A 20,326-nucleotide genomic window follows, 5' to 3' on the forward strand; every position below is an offset into this window, starting at 1 on the left:
CATGGATGCTGAAAACTGAACTGAGATCCTCTGCATGCAGTCTGAGTTCCTGTCCACTGAGATGTACTATGATCCTGGGAACGGGCCAGTGCTTTCCAAGTGACCAGAAACTGTTTAATGGGGCATCAAATGTCAACTGGAAGCCTCTTCAAAATTCACTACCTCCAAACTTCAATTCCTCTGATAGAACTGTAAGAATGTTTCAAATGAAGGATGCTAACAGGTATTTTCTGTATGGGTTTGAGTCCACACCAGCTAAAGAACACAGCCAGTGAATTGCTTGGGTGATATAAACAAATAAGAACCATTTAACTGAAAAAGACTACCTTCCTTCTTCCTAAAAGAATTTTAAATCTTCCATTGGTAACACTGACCTTGCAAAATAGAATGAGCTGTTTCGGAGCAATATTTGCTATAGACATATTACGACCTAACTGAGAAATCGGGACCTATACAAATACGGTACAGAGTATTTTCAGAGCATAATACCATACGTGGGGAATGTAAGAGTCTACACTGTGGGCACAGAATTCCTTCAGACTAACACTTAAGGAGCAAACGTGAGAATGAAGACTACAGAAAAGTACTCAAGAGACAAAGAGAATTGATATTTCATTACTCTGGAATCCATTTTAAATGCCCTGGGAAAACCAGGATTCAATTTCCCAATGAGGAGACAAAATGGCACTCTACTGAGTTGTACACTTGACATTCGCAGACGTCTTTATCTAGCTCATTGACCTCAACTCTCACCACAGCCCTCTGTAGGAAGTCATCTGTGGCTTCTCACTCTGCAACTAACCAAGGCCTCAGTGAGCAAGCAACAGAGTGGCCTGCAACCGCATCTCCCACTCCTGGACCCACTGTCTCGAATTCCTTGTGTCCAACCCATACCCTTGACTTTTCGTATACTTTGTCCCTGTGCCTAGTCCAAACCTATCTGGCAAGACGTTTTCTATACGTAGAGACTATTCAAAACACCTAAAAAGAAGAGCTTCAGGTTTTCCTCCCTCTAAGAAGTAAACACGATTCACATTGTACATGTCATACAGTGTGTGTAGCTAAAGTTCACTAAGCAGAACTATTCAGTGGGGTCCTACTAATGCTTTCATCTGCTGCAGGTGGCATTAGCATTCCTGCTGAGGATTTGGGGATGTTCTGGTTTGAGGAGGTCTTAGTGGCAAGGTATGTTACTGAGTTCGTAAAAGTGTTAAGCTACAACTTGAGCACATACTCATTCCATGTCATTGTCACTCCCTCAAAACACACTTGGCTTAGCTTGGAAAAATACATATATTTTGTCTTAGAGAAGAAAGGGGAGGAAAGAAAGAAGCACAAAAAGATACGCTGTTCGCAGAGCCCTGAATTCGATGGCAGGACCCGCGGAGTCCTGTGTTTGATGTTACAGCACGCGGCTTGTGCATCCTGTGTCTCACATTTATTGAGTGAGGGCAGAGGGCTGTTCCAGTGGGAATTCCCTGCTCTTCTGTAATGAGAGGCTTCCCTTAGCTGCCTCCTGCTCAAAGCTGCAGTTACAGCTGTCCCATACTGATAACAAAAGAAGAGCCAACCCCCGTCTCCTTAAGGTTGTATCAGGCATAGCACGGTCATCAAATGTAACTAGGATAAAAATAAAATGGAAATAGTGCAGGAGAACGGAAGGTGAAATAATATCTTTTTTTTTTTTTTAATTACATTTCAGTGACCAAGTAAACCTCATTAGACGCAGCTGCAATCCCTTTGGATAAACTTTAAAGTCAAATTGTCACAGCTAGCCAATAAGCACAAGGTCAGCCATTCTGCCCACTGCCCAGCAACAGTCCCCAAAGCATCTCTTTCCCCTAACTAAATAAACCCCAGGCAAGAGGAATGATGAATATCACGAAAAGAGAGGAACTAACTACAGAGAGACTCTGAGCTAATTAATAAACCGATAATAAAAGTAATTCTTTCTACTGCATCCCTTACAGAAGTCTCATAAATAATAATGTCATATAGTTCTTCTTTGCAATTACTGAAAATGAAATTTCAAAGCCTTTTTGGCCAGATTTTGAATTATAGTCACAGAGCTGGCAGACAACCTGAGCCATCAGCTAAGTATTTTTCAAGCAAATGGATCTCTTGAATCATAAGGAGAAAATAAGGGTATTTCAGTCAAGTTTTCTACTATTGTCTTTGGCTTTTCTAATATTTATTACCCTTAAAGTCCACTAAAAATGTCTGTTTTCACAAAACCACTTTCCCTCTGTCTCTATATAGCAAAGACTAAGATTCATCTCATTATGAAATCTCTTTTTGTGCTTAAAAATTTGTATACTGGCTACCTTTCAACTTATATTTTTCCCCTTGATCTACCCTAAATTTTCAAACCTGAATGCTTTCTTTTTTTCTTTTTTTTTAGAATATATATGCACATGTTCACAGATGTGTGTGTGTGTGTGTGTGTGTGTGTGTTCTCCTGTGTAAGCATACATGCACAGGCACATGGAAGCCATAGATTGATGTTGGCTATTCCCCATATGCCTTCCACTTTATTCACTGAGGCAGGCCTCTTGCTGAGCCAGGAGCCTGTCTTGACTAGTGGAGCTAAGCAGCTTGCCCTGTGCTTCCCTCCTGCACTCTGGGTTTATAGGTGGCCACTAAGCTCACCAAGCTTTTATGTGAATTCGAGGGATCCAGACTCTAGTCCTCACACTTACATACCAAGTGCTTTATCCACTGAACATCACCTCAGCCTCTAATCTATACTTCACTGTCATTTGGATTACCACTGAAGGCTCTCGGGCTTTTCTTTATGGTTCTTAAAGTATAGAGGCCACTGACATACAAACATAAACAACACAAGCCACACTTACACGGTATAGACACTTCTTAAACACTGGCAGTGAATGATTGACTCATATTTTGCTTATAATAGATTTTTTGTCTTGTCCTTTCCCTCTATTTATTATATCAAGTCTGGTCTTGCATTTGCTTCCTTATATAGACTTACCATTCCCTATTTGTGAAGCTAACTTTATTTCTAGTTTTTGGAGGCTTGCCTAATTGGAATGTCAAGTAAAAATCTGATGGACATACACTAGATTGGCTTTTACCAGAATGCTATTGAACCAGCACACTGTTCAGTGTCCCACAAGGAGGGACAGGGACTATCTCACCACAAGGAGGGACAGGGACTATCTCACCACAAGGAGGGACAGGGACTATCTTACCACAAGGAGGGACAGGGACTATCTCACCCATTCATGCTTCAATTGACTCTTCTCTCAGCCACTCAGTCACGTTGGAGGTGACCATTGGGAAATAGCAGTAAGCCAAATGGACGACTAGATGGCTGAGTATCCCTTTCATTATGTGATTTCCTGTTACTGTTGTACAAAAGGTGTGCCCCCTTTTGACTTTATTTTAATCTGAAGTACATAGTCTATTTTCAATATTACCTATTGTCTTTTGATGATATTTATAAATCATGTGGTACTGTATGCTTCTTTATTTGTATTTTATCTTAGATAGTAAATATGAAGCATTAACTTTTTGCATGAAAAGCTGTGCCCTAGTAGCAGATATTCCAGAAAGTAAGTCAGAATATACGTTTTGACTCCAAATAGACTAATGAGAAGAACACATGGAAAGTGTATGAGTCAAGTAGGAAGACATAAATGTGCTACTATTTCTCACTTGTAATTTGAGAACAAGTAAAAAGATAACTCTATACTTCTTAGCCTATCAGGACATTTTAGACAATTTGGGGCATGGGGGGGGGGGCAATCCAGTCGGTCTGTCTGTTTGTCTGTCTGTCTGTCTGTTTTGGTTGTCCAGCTATGCAAGTCATTCTATACTACCGAGGTTCAGAGACAATGGTATAGGAGAGGGGTGTGGCCAGACTTTGTCTGTGGCTTAGAAAGCTGCCCCAATCAATCAGAGTTCAGTAGACTTCAGATCAGCTCAACACTGTGGCCTTTTAAATACCATAGATCCACTAAAAAACTGAACAAGATTGGTCTGTACTCATTTGCAGTTTTGTTCAAATCAGTTCAGTTCTGGCCTGTTCTGCTTTGTTTGAGATAAGGTCTCTCCAGGTAGCCCAAGTTCGCTTAGAATTCATTTTGTAGCCCAGGTTGACTTTGAACTCAGTATCCTCCCGTTTCTTCCTCCCAAGAGCTGGGGTCACAAGGATGCAGAACCAGTCTTAGCTTTGCAAAATATATCTCCAACCCTCCTCCGAACCTCCAGCACAAGCAGTCATTCATTCTTCCTTTGCTTTGCTGCATTCTTGAAGCATGCCTATTTCATTGGTTAAATACATATATGTAATAAGTATAATATCCATAACTAATATATTCAATTAATACACAATTAATATAATAAATAATATATATCATTAATTTGTCAACTTCTTGTTCCTTAGTAGTAAATATCATGTTATAATCCCTCTCTATTTTATAACTCCCAGTGTCTATCACCATATTACTGAATATGATACATTTGCCTGCTGGATAAATTCCAGCTAACAAATGTTCTGCCTATTTGCTGAACTTGTTATGCCCTTCTATTATGATAGTCATTTTTCTACTAGCAGAGTATTTTGTATTCCTCTAGCATGACCTTCATCTCATTCTATTGCAATTGCTGGGTTGCCTTGTGTCCTGCTAGGTTTAAGCAAACTACTGGACATTAACAGGGAGGAAGAATATCCATAGAAAGAGCTAAATAAATGTATGTTGAATAGATGGCCATCAGTCACTTATTTTAATAACACTGATAGTGCAGAAGAACAACTGACATAAGCAAATGGACAAGTCAGGGAACACACATCATACAGCTTCGAGGTTTTGTTATGTTTAACTTCAATCAAATGTGGATGCCACACATGATAATATGATTGTTATATGGCAACAAAGATATCAAATATTTCATCCATGTCTCTATTTCCAAGTGGGTCCTCTAATCTAATTCCACTATGAGATACATGTTTCTATGTCTTTTTTTAAGGTTATTTCGACAAAAAAACTTCTATTCATTTTCTATACATATTTCAACAGGTATTCAATGTAATTTTCCAGTGACTGCAGACTTAGAGGAATTTCTAAGTTCTCTAAAGAAGGATGTTTCTTACCATTCTATAGAGATGAAAGAAAACAGCTGTCAGACCCTGGGGAAATGAGCCCTTCTTTAGCTCTGGGAAACCTGATATAATTTTGTAGTCCCAGAGGCAGGAGCCTGCTGTTTTGCAGTGGTAATGGTAGCCCTAAGAAGGGAACAAGCACTGGCGAATTAGGCAGAAGGGCATACAAACCATTAGAGATCAAGTTCCGAACAATCAGCAAAAACCACAGCCTATTCTGTGGGCAGAGACTGACCGCGCAGTATCATTCGGGTGTAAGCCACCTTTAAGGGAGTTCCACGGCCCTGAAGACACCGTTACAAACAAGAGTGACTTTCAAATACAGGCATCATAGTTTCCTGTAACTGCTGAGTTAGTGATAGCCCTGAACTCCAAACATCTGCAGATAAGAACTCATAAGTTTATTAATTAACCCACAAAGAAGCTCCCAAGAAATGCTGTGCTTCAGCTATTCCAAGCACAGAAAGCTTCACATAGGTCACCAGCTACTCAAGGCAAAAGCAAAGGATCCACTTACTTTCCGAGGAAGCAATGACCCCAAGGAAGTCACATCGGCACCCAACTTCAAGCAAGTCCAGATGTTCCCCATATCCAGCCCGCCATCCCTTTCCCTCCCCAAAAACAGATCGGCTTCCTCCCAGCTCACCCTTGCTCTCTCTGCTTCCTGTGCAAGGCCTTGGGAAAGTAGCCTCGCTCTGAGATTTCCACTTTCTCACCTCTAACTCATCTTCTCCAGTCTGGCTGTATTCCAACCATGGCAAAGAGCCACCCTGTCCAAGGTTTCCAATTACCAGCACTCAGCTCAGTCAAACCATATCTTCTCTAAGCTAACCTCTTCCCTTCAGAAAGCCATTCAGCACAGCCCAGTTTAGGAGGAGCGCCTTCTCCCTGGTTCTTCATCACCCCACATTTCCAGACAGAAGCCCGTCCTCCGTGGCTATTTCCTGTGGCATGCAGCTAAGTTGTTACTAGCCTGACCGACTCTTCCGCAGCTTAGCACTTCAGCCTCTCTTAAAAATAGCTGTCCTCATATTCTCTCTATCCACTGAAAACCCCTATTGTAGCTGAACATTTCCTGCAGTAAGTCAATCCAATCAAAGTTCTGATGTGATTAGAGACGTCTAATTATCAGTTGATAATCTACAGTAACAAAGGAGGGGAATTTACACATGGCTCCTGCTATCAGAGAACGTCAAACCATAGCTCCCCAGTGAGTGAAGGGTCTTTAACTGACCTGATCATCGGGATGTACACCATGGGGTTCCTTGCGTTGGATGCAGCTTGATTGTGTGACTTCATTGCATGTAGTTTGGCTCTCACACTTGTTTTGGCTCTGTTAGAATTTACATTAAAAATGAGATTTTATTGCAAATATTGTATTACTTACTTGTAAAGATTTAGTCCCGGTGATAGGTGCTACAGTGTGCTACAGAGGTTCAGTAGCCTCTTTGGATGGGGTATTTGCCTCCATACCAGGACCCTGATGCCAATGGCCATTTGTCCCGGCATTCAAGCTGCTGGGTTTGTTTTTAGTTCTGTTTTTGTTTTCTTACAACGGAGTTAACGAGCAGAGGCACTCTATCAAATATACCAGTCCAAAATAACAAAGAACACAAGTGATTCTTCTAATTCCAAGGGAGCTTCGCTCATTTACTTGAGCCAACCATTTCTGTTTTAAAGTTTACATTCTAGGAAATTAGCACATTCCAAGGCGCATTCATCTGTATTTGTTATATGATATCCTCCTTAAAGCCACCGAGCTATCAAGAGGGCCTTCTGAGCCCCCACAGTAGTTATAACATCCATACTTCTACAACTCCACATACTGCTAAAGCTGAGCTCTTTCTTCCCTTCCTTTTCTTTTGTTCTGGATGTGTGTATATTTTGGGCTTGGAGGGAGTCTTTCTATGTACTTCAGATTGGCCTAGAATTCATTATGTATCCAGGCTGGCCTCCAACTCACAATTCCCCTGCCTCTTTCTCCCAGCTACTGCAATTACAGATAAGCCACCATGTCTGGCTAAATGCTGCTCTTCTACCAAACAGTGCCTGATATGAGAGGAGGACCCCTTCCCTCCAGCCCTTGGATCTCCATAGCAATTTATAATTACAAGTTTCACGGAGAAAACCAAAGGTACTCACAACTATTCACCAGAAGCCAAGAACCGCAATGCACAAAGCTAGCCACGGCTGCAGAGGCCATTCACTTTGCAAGACTGAAGACGTGATTGAAGAGAAGCCTTAGAAAGCATCACAGGGATTAATTTCCAGCAAGGTTTTGAATAGAAGAATGTTACGTGCATACCGCACGAAGAATAAACACAGTTGCTTGGATAAAAATGAAAAATACAATGGAGGTGAGTTTATCAGGAAAGAGAAAGGTGTGTGGCTGGCGTAGGAGGGAAATGGTAGGTAAGGGCACTCGAGGAGGTGGAGCAGTGCTTTATCACTGCAGTCCCCTCTGTCTGGAGGTGAGACTGGTGGATCAGAAATTCAAGGTCATTATCAGCTACATAGCAAGTGTTAGGCTAACCTGGGCTACATGAGTCTCTATCTAAAATGAAGGAACAAACAAAAAAGACACAAGTCAGTGGCCAGGGAGAGCCCCAAAGTCCACATGTGCAGCCCTGCCTCTCAGGAGGATTCTTACAGCTGTGACAGGAGGGGAGGCGTGGGACAGTGGGCAGAGCCAGCCACTTTGTTTCCTTGCTGGGAAAAAGAAAAGAAATGGAAGGGGAAAGAAAGGCGATTAAAGTAACAGCCAAAGATTAGTTCTCATTGTGACTAAGATAAATCAAGGCAAAGAGCACAGGAAAGATCAATATAACAACTGCTTTGCATAAGTATTATGAATTTAAGAATTAGGGCAAAAAGATTATCTAAAGAATTATGGATTGTATATGATGATAGTAAAAAATACAACTGCTGTATTCTTTAGAAATGGTATCTAAATCAAATGCAATAGATTTCAAATTCTCCTCAAACAGGTCATTTTAAAGTTAGGATAGATTTTTTTTTTTTTAGTTCAAAGCATTTAAACACACACACACACACACACACACCCTTTTGAAAAAGATATATCTATGACACTTAAAGAAAGCATCCCTCAGACTTTTTCGGCATTACCACAAGATCCGAGATCGTGTGGCTAACAAGCATCTAGAACAAATAACAAATTATGATGTCTTCTAGCCACCGGATGCTATTTGCAATGCTGGGCACCAAAGCTGCATCTAAATTTGCATAAAGTGATTGAAGTCTGTATTGATTACTTTACTGTTGCTGTGATAAAATACCATGACCAAGGCAACTTATGGAAGAAAGATTGTATTTCAGCTTACAGTTTCAGAGGTTGAGCCCTCAGTGCTGAGGCGTGGGTGGGGAGGAAGCCTGGAGCAGATGCTGAGAGCAGAAAGCTGATCCATCACATCCTCAACCACAAACACTAAGCAGAGAGCGTGGACTGGAAATGGGCCAAGGCTAGGAACTCTCAAAGCCCGCCCCTAATGGCATAATTCTCCAGCAAGCAAAACTTCCATATAACCTCCTGAAACACCAGCACCACCTGGGGAGCAAGGGTCCAAATGCATGGGTCTATGGGAGACAGTCCTCATTAAAACAACATGGACTCTTAAGAAACAAGCTATGAGATCCTTTAAAGACATGGGAGAATAGGTTGTCTTCTCTCAGTTCAGGCTTATTTGGTTATATGAACAAAGTCCTGGAGCCTTGGGGTTTTCCTCCTCTTGATGTTTTTTGTTTTTTGGGTTTGTTTGTTTGTTTTTTTTGAGATCAAAGAAATGTTTTAATGTCCTATTAAGCGTCTTCTCTATGGGGCACGTTGGACAATTTTTATGAGGGAAATCTAGTATCCCCAAATTCAACAAGGTACCTCACTGTGTCTATCTGAGAGAGTATCTATCGTGTTAATCATTTTTAGTAAGAGAAAATCTGCATTTTGTTTTGTTTTGTTTTGTTTTGTTTTGTTTTGTTTTGTTTCGTGTTTGAGACAGGGTTTCTCTGTGTAGCCCTGGCTGTCTTGGAACTCACTCTGTAGACCAGGCTGGCCTTGAGCTCTGAAATCCATCTGCCTCTGCCTCCCAAGTGCTAGGATTAAAGACACGCGCCACCACTGTCCATCGAGAAGACCTACTTAACAACTCTGTTCAGAACTAACTCCTGTCTCTGCAGTGGAGGAGGATGCCATGCTGGAAAATGTTTAGTGGAGTCACTCTGAGGGAATGAACATTCATGACGTCAGTACAATGAGAGATTCAAACTGACTTGATTGAAAAAAAAAAAAAAACAAACGAGATTTCAGTTCCATGGAAATGGGGGAGGGCGGGGGGGGCTTCATCTGCTTCCTTAACTGCTCCAGTCCCAAATTCCTTCTCATGAACACAGTCCATTGAACTTTCCTGATTGCTTCTGACAAGCAGCCAGAGTGCCAGAAACTGATGCAGGAGCCTGAGCTGCAGCAATGAACAGAGGCGCTTCCATTGTTGTGTCTGGCATTTGCAGGGACGCAGAGACAGGAACCTCCCTTAAATAAGAGAAGGTGCAATATGGCTGCTGGTGATATCACACCACAAGATGAGGTGACAGAGTGACATGGAGGCCATGTTATTTCAGATGCAACGCTCAGACACACAGCTGAGAAGTTGTATTCAGGGGTCAACCACCAGCGTATTTGTAGAGAATGTCTAGGCAGAGGAGAGTGTTCTACATATGTAGAGGGGACTGTATGGCAAGGCTTTTCTACAGTACTGTGCACATGCATAAGGCCCCTGAGCATCATCCAGGAGGCTTGGAAAAATAGGCTGAAGTGTGGGACACTAACAGTGACCGTAACCAACATAGCTCAAGTTGCCTCTGCAGGGCCAGCTCCTTGCTGGATTAGATTGTGTTTAGGGAGCTCATAAATTGAGACAGGGACTTCAGGTTTAAGCATTAAATAAAAGCAGTGAAATTTAAGATCTGGCCTGATTTCTTCATGATGATATATTAGTATTCTGTTTATGTTTATGAAATTGCTAGTTCCTCTCTTCCTTTCTGGTCATATTCTAAATATATTTTAATATTAGATATTATGATTATTTGAATTAACAATGGCATCCACTGACCTCTATTTGCATATATGTAGTCCTCAGCTGACTATTTGGAAAGGATGAGGTGTGGGCTTGTTGGAGAAGGGACTGTGTGTCACTGTGAGTGAGCTTTGAGGTTCCAAAAGATCACACCAGGCCTAATGTACGTTGGTCTGTCTCTGTCTCTCTGTCTCTGTGTGTGTGTGTGTGTGTGTGTGTCTGTCTGTCTGTCTGTCTGTCTGTCTGTCTGTCTGTCTGTCTCCCACCACCACCACCCTTGCCTGCTGACTGTGGATCATAATGTAAAGCTCTCAGTGACTGATACAGGGCCACGTCTTTCTTCTTCCTGCCATGGTGATCATGAACTAACCCTCCAAAACTTTAAGTAAACCCCTAATTAGATGCTTTCTTTTATAAAAGTTGCCTTAGCCATAGCGCATAGTGTCTCTTCAGAGTAATAGAATAGTAACTTAAGACCGACGTTCCTAGAAACATAGGTATATACTTTGAAAAATTCAATCCTAACATTTATTACTTATATTAAAGTTGAAGTAACAGAAGGAGAAGCCTTTCCTCTCACTGTAGCGTCATAGCATTGATTAGGATAGTCTCTAGTCCTGCAGCTACATGCTCCTCTACCAGATGGAAAAGTACCACAATGGGGTGCTCCCTAAATTCTCAGGAATCAGTCCTGCATCCGTCAGCCAAAAGAATGTGATATGATGTCTCCCCAAAATAGGCATGATTTTTATTACACCAAATCTACTCTCTAATACCTCAAGGTTAAGTGAATTAGAGTGTCAGCCAGAAGGACTGGTGAGGTTGCAACTTTATCTTGAGTTTTAAATTTCTCCATTAGAGTTCATTCCAAAGAACAAAACAGGCCCTAAATTTCTATATCCACTCATGGTTAGCTTCAGGCAAGGCTGAAGATGTCTGCGGGAGCTGACCCAGTCTCCAGGCCCACTACCAGTGAGACACCAAATCAATGTTCTGGGTGAGGGTGGCCACGCTGTGCATAGTGAAGCCTTGGAACTAAAGTCCCTAACAGGTGGAAAGCACTATTACCATGGAGCTATCATACATAGCAAAAAATGTGCAGACTAACAATGGCAAACAACAGGCTTTAAGAGAAATAATTATTTGGGGGGTGCAGGGTGTTTCGAGACAGGGTTTCTCTGTGTACCCCTGGCTGTCCTGGAACTCACTCTGTAGACCAGGCTGGCCTCAAAGGAGAAATAATTCTTTAGCTCTTCATTTGCAATCTGGTAAAACATACATTTCAAAAAATGGCAGAAACTATGTTGCAAAATTTGGCAAAACTACAAATTTATAAACATGTTTGTATTTAAAAAAAAAAAAACACGTGCCCAATAACACTGTGCTAGTAAACTGATAAATTTATCCTATTTTCCTTTCTCGGGAAAGGAAACACACACACACACACACACACACACACACACACTTGTAGAAACAACAATGGTCACCAAAGAATTAAGTAATACATAATAAAAGGTCTCACTCAATGAATTACAAATATGTATATATATTTCATGAAGTTTTGTCCCTGTACAACTTTAGACTGTATTAGTTATGATGGCCTGGAGCATGGTTGGTGTCTTGAACCGATGACTTTGCAGAAGAAGAGATTGGAAGACATGCAGAATGGTCCTCCAGGCCTCTTGTCAGTATCCTGTCTCTTACCCCAATAAAACACATGACTAAACTAGATTTCCTCTTCTTTAAAAGCCAGAACTACTTAATGCAAGCTGTAGGTTCTAGAGGAGTCCTTTCTGGATTCCTGGAGATCTACTCTAGGGAGAGTCTACAGAGAGAAGGAGATGCTATATAAGGGAGGTCACAGAGCGTCTGACACCCAGGCCCTATGGGCTTCCCATCTCTGTCATAGACTCCATTCATCTCATCTTTATAGCGCTAACCAATGCCTTTGGAACCTAATCACACAAGCAAGCAGCTCTTTCCCAGCCCTTGGGTCTTCATTTCTGAAAGCCCCACAGCATATAAAATGCAGATTAAGTAAACCTGTTACCCTGGTCCCTTGTTATTGTTACAGGATATTGTCTGTGATGGTGAGGTAGGGTATTGTCATCTCTGTAATAGCAAAGCGATTCTGGGTTGATTTCTCTGATATCTGTAAAAACTAACACACACAAAAGAGCTGGGGGTATGGCTCAATGGCAGTGTTTCACGTGTGTGTGTGTGTGTGCCTAGCTTTCTATTGTAGCATGGTGTCTTAGTGAGTATTCTATTGCTATGAAGAGACACCACGACCATGGCAAACCTTACAAAAAGAAAACATTTAATTGGCTTGCTTATAGTTTCGGAGGTTTATAGTCTACTATCCTCATGGCGCCATGCATGGTTGCAAGCAGGAAGACATGGTAACTGAGAGTTCTACATCCAGATATGAAGGCAGCCAGAAGAGAGAGAGCCACTGGACTGGCTTGGGATTCAGAAACCTCAAAGCCCACGCCCAGTGACACATTTCCTCCAACAAGGCCACACCTCCTCCAACAAGGCCACACCTCCTAACCCTTCTCAAGTAGCACCACCCCCTAATGACCAAGAATTCAAATACGTTCCTGTGGGGGTCATTTTTTTTTCAACCACCACACATAGTGTATATGAAGAAGAAAATTGGGCCTGATATAAGGTCTAAGTAAAAGCTGGCAAGGCATTTGTGCCTCTCCCCCCTCCCCCCAAGGGAGGAGAAACCCCCCCCCACCTGCATTTCCCCTACATCTTTGCCATGACATGCTATTGGTTTGTCTAGTAGCGAGAGGTGGCCCTGGGGCCCATACTTGCTAGGCAAACACTAAACTGTCATCCATATCCCTAAAACCTCCTTCTACTGTTTTGTATTTTGAGACAGGATCTCGCTCAGCTAAGTCTAACCTTGAACTCTCCATCCTCCTGCCTCAGCCTTCCTAGTAGCTGAACGTCTGCATCACCAGAATAGTTGCCAAGAAAATGCTTTTACACCCAAAAGCCATCCCAGGAACTCCAGATAATATCCCCTATTATAAGTAGGAAGGTATTTCAGAATAGGTATAAGTTTCTCAAAGTTGGGTTTATTTTTCTTTTCATATATGTTTTAATCCAGGCGTGGCGACACTAATCTATAATGCTAGCATACTAGTAATCAGGAGTTGAGGGGAAAGAATGAGGAGCTGAAAATCATCTTCAGTAACACAGTGAGGTCAAGGTTAATCTAGACTGCATGGCACCCTGTCTGGAATGGGGTGGTGGAGAAAGAAATGAGGCATAAAGATGCACAGAGTGTGGTATTTGTTACACTTGTCACAAAGAGAGAGAGAGAGAGAGAGAGAGAGAGAGAGAGAGAGAGAGAGAGAGAGAGAGAGAGAGAGAGAGAGAGAGAGAGAGAGAGAGATGGAGGGGGGGATTTCTCTATCCCGGCTGTCCTGGAATTCATTCTGTAGACTAGACTGGCCTCAAACTCAGAGATGTGCCTGCTTCTGCCTCCTGAGTATGGAGATTAAGGATGGCCACCTGGCTATCAGTTGTCACTTAATGGAATTATGACCTAGTAATCCTTGCAGGTTCCACAATCTACTAGCCTACACCTCTCCTGGAAAAAAACCTTTTGGTCCTTTGACCTCATCCATGGGTCTCTTTGTCCTGAAAAGTCCTTGACTTCCATAAGTCCACCAGGGAAATTGTTTTCAAAGCCACGTTGTCTTGAAATGGGAATAGAAACTGAACCGATATCTATAAGACTCAGTCACTAGAGTAAGCGGTCAGTCACATGAAGGAAGCTGGTCTCAGCAGGGTAGCTGGACAAGCTGTTAACTATAACCTGCCATCATTTCAGGGTATATTGAAGCCAGTCAGCCTGAATTCTATGGGTGGTCTAGTGACTGGTCAATTATTTGGTTACAGAGGAAAAGAGGGAAACTAACTTCCAAAGAGTTACAAGATTTGATGCCCATATTAGCAAGAAGTTTCGGGGGGCGGGGAATGGCCTTCCGTTGAGGAATCAAGAGGTGTTTTGCAAGGTACATCTGGTCTTCATGTTAGCCCAAGAACTAGTCAGCCACAGTTCTGGGAGCTACTACATCCCATGATGAATCTATCCCGGGTGTAACTGCACAGGGAGACAACTTTTCCACTGGGAGTTATCTTGGGAGAATGATTTCAAGTATTTTGTGGTAGAACATTTTTTAAAGAACCAAAGAATCAGAAAGCCGAAGCTAGAGACACTTGGCAGACCAGAGACTAAACTTTCTTACAATGTTTCCCCTCCCCTGACAAATAATTTATTGACACAATTTCACTAGTTTCTCTCAAGAGCCCCATGAGATAAGCAAGTGACAACCCCAGGATACAGTTGAACTGAAAGCCACAAACACCTTGTTCTTCTCCTGGGACGCTGATGTCTTTTACAGTTATTTCCAAAATTGTCACCTGGTGACTATGTAGAAAATTATACCACGTGCTTGGCTGCGTTATTTTTCGTGTCCTTCTTAGGACTTATCGCTGCACTATATAATGTATTTTTAATCATTTCTGTTTGTTCCTGTTCCCTAACATCACAGGAAGCCATAAGGACAGGAATTCTGTCTGTGTGGTTCAAGCTATACCTCCAGCATACAAGGTACTTGGTGGGTACCTTTTAAATGAACAGGGTCCGATTCTTCTCAGCACTTGATTCCTACACTGTAAGATATAACAGCTCCTCTCACTTAAGGTGAGAGAGTTTGAGCAACTGAGGTACAAGAAGCCCCGAGAACAATGTCCAGCCTGTAGCTCCAGGCATAGAGCTAGTGGGGCATCAATACCACCATTGCCTCATCTGCCACATGAAAGCAAGAGAAGTTAACTAAAATCACACAAGTGTTTGGTAAGAGCTGGCCAGCAACTAGTCAGACTTGGATTCTGACAGTACTCAATTAATGATACATTGGGTGTCGTGTAACTGGGGCGGGGGGGGGGGGCTCAAGGTGGTTATGGAGCTGAGGATGAGCTTGAACTCCTGACCTTCATGCCTCTACCTCCCAAGTGCTGGGATTACATGGGCCATGCCTGCTTTGATCAGGTTTGTGTTCACTAGGCAAGCCCACTGCACTGCACTTTAACCCCATCCTAGTACATTTTGAAACAAAGACTATTTAATAGCATGTCTCATTCTGCACGCCAACCTTTTACAGAGTGTTTTAAAACAAAACATAAAAATAGCTACTACATGTCCAGTGCTTACCAAAGACCAAACACTGTTTCCCCCATAAATCTTTTTGTTACAATGTATTAATGACGCCATGAAGTCAGTTCTATTGTTCATATGCCATTGATAAAAAAATCTGAGTTATAGAGATGCTGTGTAGCTTGATCAAGGTCAGAGCAGAGAGTAAGACTCTTAAAACCCCAGAGTCCTTAAGTGGCATAACCACTCGCAACTAGCTATGCCCAAATTTTCTCCACGTGGCATGGCTGTCTATCTTCTCCCCTGAAGAGATGCTGGAAACAGGACCTTCATTCACCCTGTTTGACTCTGGAAGGCTCTGGTTCCGAACGGTTTGTGGGATAGCAGATTAAATGGCCATGTGCTATCAGAAAGTCGGGTAACTACTCACACTGCAGACCCAGTTGAAGGATTGGAAGCTGCCCAGGGGAAGAAATGCTGTGCCACTCTGAACTGCTCCTGTGTACAAAAGACTCTTTTCTCCCGGACTTAGGGAGCTGAAACAATGCCCTCTGCTCTCCTTACATCACAGCCCCTCGCATTCCAAGCATTCAGCAGAAACAGCTGCTCTATCTTGGGCAGGGCGAGGCCCCACTGCATTCCAGAGAAAGTCTGCCTGTGCTCTAGCTCCACCTCCAACAAAACCTCGCAAAAACCGGTGGGGAAAAGGAAGAGCAATCTCTAATTTCCCCCGTACAGCATCCGGGGTTTGTATTCCTGCCCGGCAAGTGGACTTTTCCTCATTCTCCCCACTCCTCAATGGAATCCACTAAGATTCTTGCTTGTTCTGACAGAACATAGTCCAGACGAATTTAGCCATCAAAGCTCATCTCAGTGCTAACCAGATGGTTCCGCACTAACTGCACATGCCTGGTGACCCGAGTTGGATCCCCACATCCCATGTAAAAGATAGAACGAGAGAAAAGACGACACAAGCTGTCCTCTGACCTCTATATATGCACAGGCAGTCACACGAGCATATGCACACACACACACACGCACACACACACACAGAGGGAGAGAGAGAGAGAGAGAGAGAGAGAGAGAGAGAGATCAGCTAAACTCCCAGTGTTAAAAAAAATTAAAATAAGATGAAATAAGTTAAGAACTACTAAAAATGTGTGATCTTCTTTGACTCAAGTTAATTAAAATATATAAACAAAAAAGTACAAAATGGTTTAGAAGAAGAAAGTACTCCATATGACAGTTTCAGATAAAAACATTTTACGTTATAAAATGCTAAAAATAGGATGTGTCTTAATATGGAATTCAAAGTCATACACATTCAAAGCTATTTCTGTGCCACCTGTGTCATTCCAAACACCAAATCCTGCGCCCATTTCTGAACCTCAAGGCTAGCGCCTTTCCCTTGCTGGGCAGCATCTGTTGGGCCCCAGTGTAAGGAATGCCTCAGGAGTCTACGACTAGTCAGAGGCAGACCCATCAACACACACATTTAGGCATACTTACAAATACTCGCTAGAAATATAGAATCACAAACATAAACGAGAGTTAAGCGTGGGAGTGCGCATGCGCAATCCATGCCTCTGTAAATCAGAAGACAACTCGCAGGAGTTGATTCTCTCCTTCTACAATGTCAGTCCTAGGGATCCTATTCAAGTTGTTGGACTGGTGGGGGCTTTAGAGTGCTTCAGGTCCTGTAACAAAAGCAAGCAAACAAACAAACAAAACAAAACAAAACCAAAAAAAAAAAAAAAAAAAAAAAAAAGGATGTCTTGATGTCTCTCTCTCTCTCTCTCTCAAACAAAGGAAGACTCCTTGTGAGGGTGTCAGATCCTATCGGGCACTGACATCGTGTTAAATACCATTAAAACTTTTCCATGCACAGATGGCCTTTTTATGCTCAAAATAACCGCTAATCTGTGTTCATAAATAACTTACCTCCTGGTTCGTTTCTAAGAATGAATTTATCCCTTCATGCCAATTTTAAAAACTAATGTGAGGAGAAAAAAAAAAAAGAACTGACTATATTTGCACAATCATCAAAAACAAGTTTATTCATTTCCTCCCCCCACACACACACGAGGTATTTTATGTGTTGCCTGATTTATTTATCTATGAAAGGTAAACGATACCATTTAGTGGGAAACAAAAATAATACTATTTAACTGAAAATATTATTTTTTTGGAAACACCGATTTTTATATACATAGGCCAATTTTAAATGGAAAAAGGTATATTCTCAACTTCATTTTACATATGTAGGGTTTATTTTTCAAGTATTTTCTGTGTATCTATTTCACACTGTGATATAGTGATGGAGACTTAGTAAGGACTTTTGATTTAATGTTTTTGAGAAATACTATGTTCATATAATATGTTAAGATAAGAAAGGGCTTGAAGTAGATTGCTAGCCAACTCCTCCAATTATAGAACTTGTCTACACATAGATCTTTAAATGTAAGAGTATGCAAAGGCCTTAAATGTATTAAAGAGAAAAGCTCTGAAGTCTTATCTTAAGTGCTGAAGGGAAACAGAATGCACAGTTGTCCTCTCTCACGACTTCATTCGAACCTGGTTCTCAAAATGTAAGACCCGGCCTCTTGTGAGGCTATGCCAGGGCCTGGCAAACACAGAAGTGGATGCTCACAGTCAGCTATTGGAGGGCCCCCAATGGAGGAGCTAGAGAAAGTATCCAAGGTGTTGTAGGGGGCTGCAACCCTGTAGGTGCAACAACAATATGAACTAACCAGTACCCCCTGAGCTCGAGTCTCTAGCTGCATATGTAGCAGAAGATGGCCTAATCGGCCATCATTGGGAAGAGAGGCCCCTTGGTCTTGTAAACTTTATATGACCCAGCACAGGGGAAGGCCAGGGCCAAGTAGTGGGAGTAGGTGGGTAGGGGAGCAGGGGCGGGGGAGGGTATAGGGAACTTTCGAGATAGCATTTGAAATGTAAATAAAGAAAATAATAATAAATAAAAAATGTAAGACCCAGCTTCACTTTCTATGTGTCAAAAAATACTTTAGATGAAAAATTTAGAATTATAATTATAATGGAGGGTCACAGAGGAGTGTAGAAATAATAAATGAAATTGTTGTAGAAATCAGCCATCTTTTAAAATCAGTTATCCTGGCCCATTTATTTCTACCCAGTGAACTGGAGAACACTGAAAGGATGGTGCCCACCATGGGTCTGCCCTTTAGAAGCAGGGACAGACATACAGTTGCAACTCTTAGCTGAAACCCTGTCAGGGATGACTGGGGAAACCCCTCTGCTGCCTCTCAAGTTCTCCCTGCCCCTCAGGATGTCAGGCAGAGAAACCATGTGGGTGTCTCAGTCCATGATTTCTAGAGCTTTGGTTTGAGTTGGCTCTGGTTATGACCCCGAAAATCACCTCACACACTGAGTCTCAGAGAAGTGGAAAAGGTTCAGGTCTGAACTCAAAATGTCTGAACTGACAGGCTGTCAAATAGTGAAGAGCGATTTAATATCTTCCCCTTACACCGACCCTTCTCTTCAAAGAGCGTGCCCAGCTCCTGTGATATTGATTTTTAACATAAGGGTCCCATAAAGATCTTTCTCCCAAGTAAAACTAGGTATTTTAATTGTAAGCTGATGTTTTGATTGATGCTTAGCAACTAATATCTTTCAAGTATGGTCCTCACTCCAAAATAGACTTCATTTCAAATTTCTTCTTAGTCACAACCACTAGATCTGGGAAATGACTTCCTGTCAAGCAGCCTGTGTTTTATATCATTAATTCCGACCACTTGCCTCAGGCTACAGCACACTGGTCTTGTCAGTCTGAACACAGAGATGTCGAATCTGACTGGCACCCACGGCTCCTTAAAAATCGAATGCATTGAACATTTCAGCTTGTTATTTTCAAGGGAAATATAATTGAGAATTGTGACAAATTCCTACTGTTCTCACACCCAACGTGGAACTTTCCTTTTGTTTTCTATCCCCTTACAGTCACATAAGAAAGAATATCCGGGCAGGTCTTTGCCCTTCCACCACCACATCCAATTACCCAGAGAATGAGTGTTCTCAGTACCAGAGGATCAGGTCTGATGGGTCACTTGACACTAAGATAACAGTAGAGGAAAATGCTCGGCACAACGGGGAGTATCCCACAGCCTTACACACCATCGCTTCAAAGTGGCCAGTGAATAGCAAACACCATGAAAATGGAAGGCTTCAGCTAACACTTCCCTTCATGAGCCACGCTTTCCCAATTCATCTTCAAGTGTGCTTCAGACAATTGGTGCATTAAAAATCATATGAAAACCTGCATGCTAATGAGAGATGCAAATCCAACATTTGGATGGAAACCAAATAGCTTTGCGTTCTAGAGATTCATACATGCTGTGTGTAACAGAAGAGCCAGTTAACTCAATTATAGACTGTAGAAAAAAAATAATAAAAGAAGAATTACAGCCCTAATTTCCCAGTGTCTTCTCTTTTCATGCCAGGCTAAATTAGAGGCTTCACCTTACAGAATTTATGCATCAAAAACCATGAAACTAGGTGCTTTATTCTGAGATTCGCTTATTTTTCAGAAAGAATCTTTGCACGCTGGGGGTAGTGGAGCATACCTGTAATTTTAGCACTTGACAATAGAGGTAGAAAGATCTGAGATATGTGAGAGGAGATTTTATCACTGGGCAAGCCAGACAGTTCAGTGGTCAAAGGTGCTTGCTGACAACCCTGAGGACATAAGTTCAATTTCTAGGACTTACAGTTAAGAAGGAAAGAAAGAAAGAAAGAAAGAAAGAAAGAAAGAAAGAAAGAAAGAAAGAAAGAAAGAAAGAAAGAAAGAAGAACAAAAGAGAAAGAAAGAAAGAAAGAAAGAAAGAAAGAAAGAAAGAAAGAAAGAAAGAAAGAAAGAAAGAAAGGAGGAAGGAAAGAAGGGAGGGAGGGAGGGAA

At 41.9% G+C, this 20,326-nt stretch overlaps 1 protein-coding gene across 12 annotated transcripts in view; it reads right to left on the reverse strand.

Annotated features, from left to right (window-relative positions):
- The window catches only part of Ank2 (ankyrin 2), a 569,474-nt gene that overhangs the window by 308,503 nt on the left and 240,645 nt on the right, over positions 1 to 20,326 (reverse strand). For 10 of the 12 annotated variants that reach the window (XM_029537925.1, XM_029537924.1, XM_029537920.1 and 7 more), the window contains exon 2: positions 6,360 to 6,458. The exons of the other annotated variants lie outside the window; for them this stretch is intronic. In XM_029537925.1, the coding sequence (XP_029393785.1) occupies positions 6,360 to 6,458 (99 nt within the window). The remainder of the gene's footprint in view (positions 1 to 6,359; positions 6,459 to 20,326) is intronic. 12 annotated transcript variants of the gene reach the window in all.

Source organism: Mus pahari, chromosome 4 (genome assembly GCF_900095145.1).
Source record: "Mus pahari chromosome 4, PAHARI_EIJ_v1.1, whole genome shotgun sequence".
NCBI classification, from domain to species: Eukaryota; Metazoa; Chordata; class Mammalia; order Rodentia; family Muridae; genus Mus; species Mus pahari.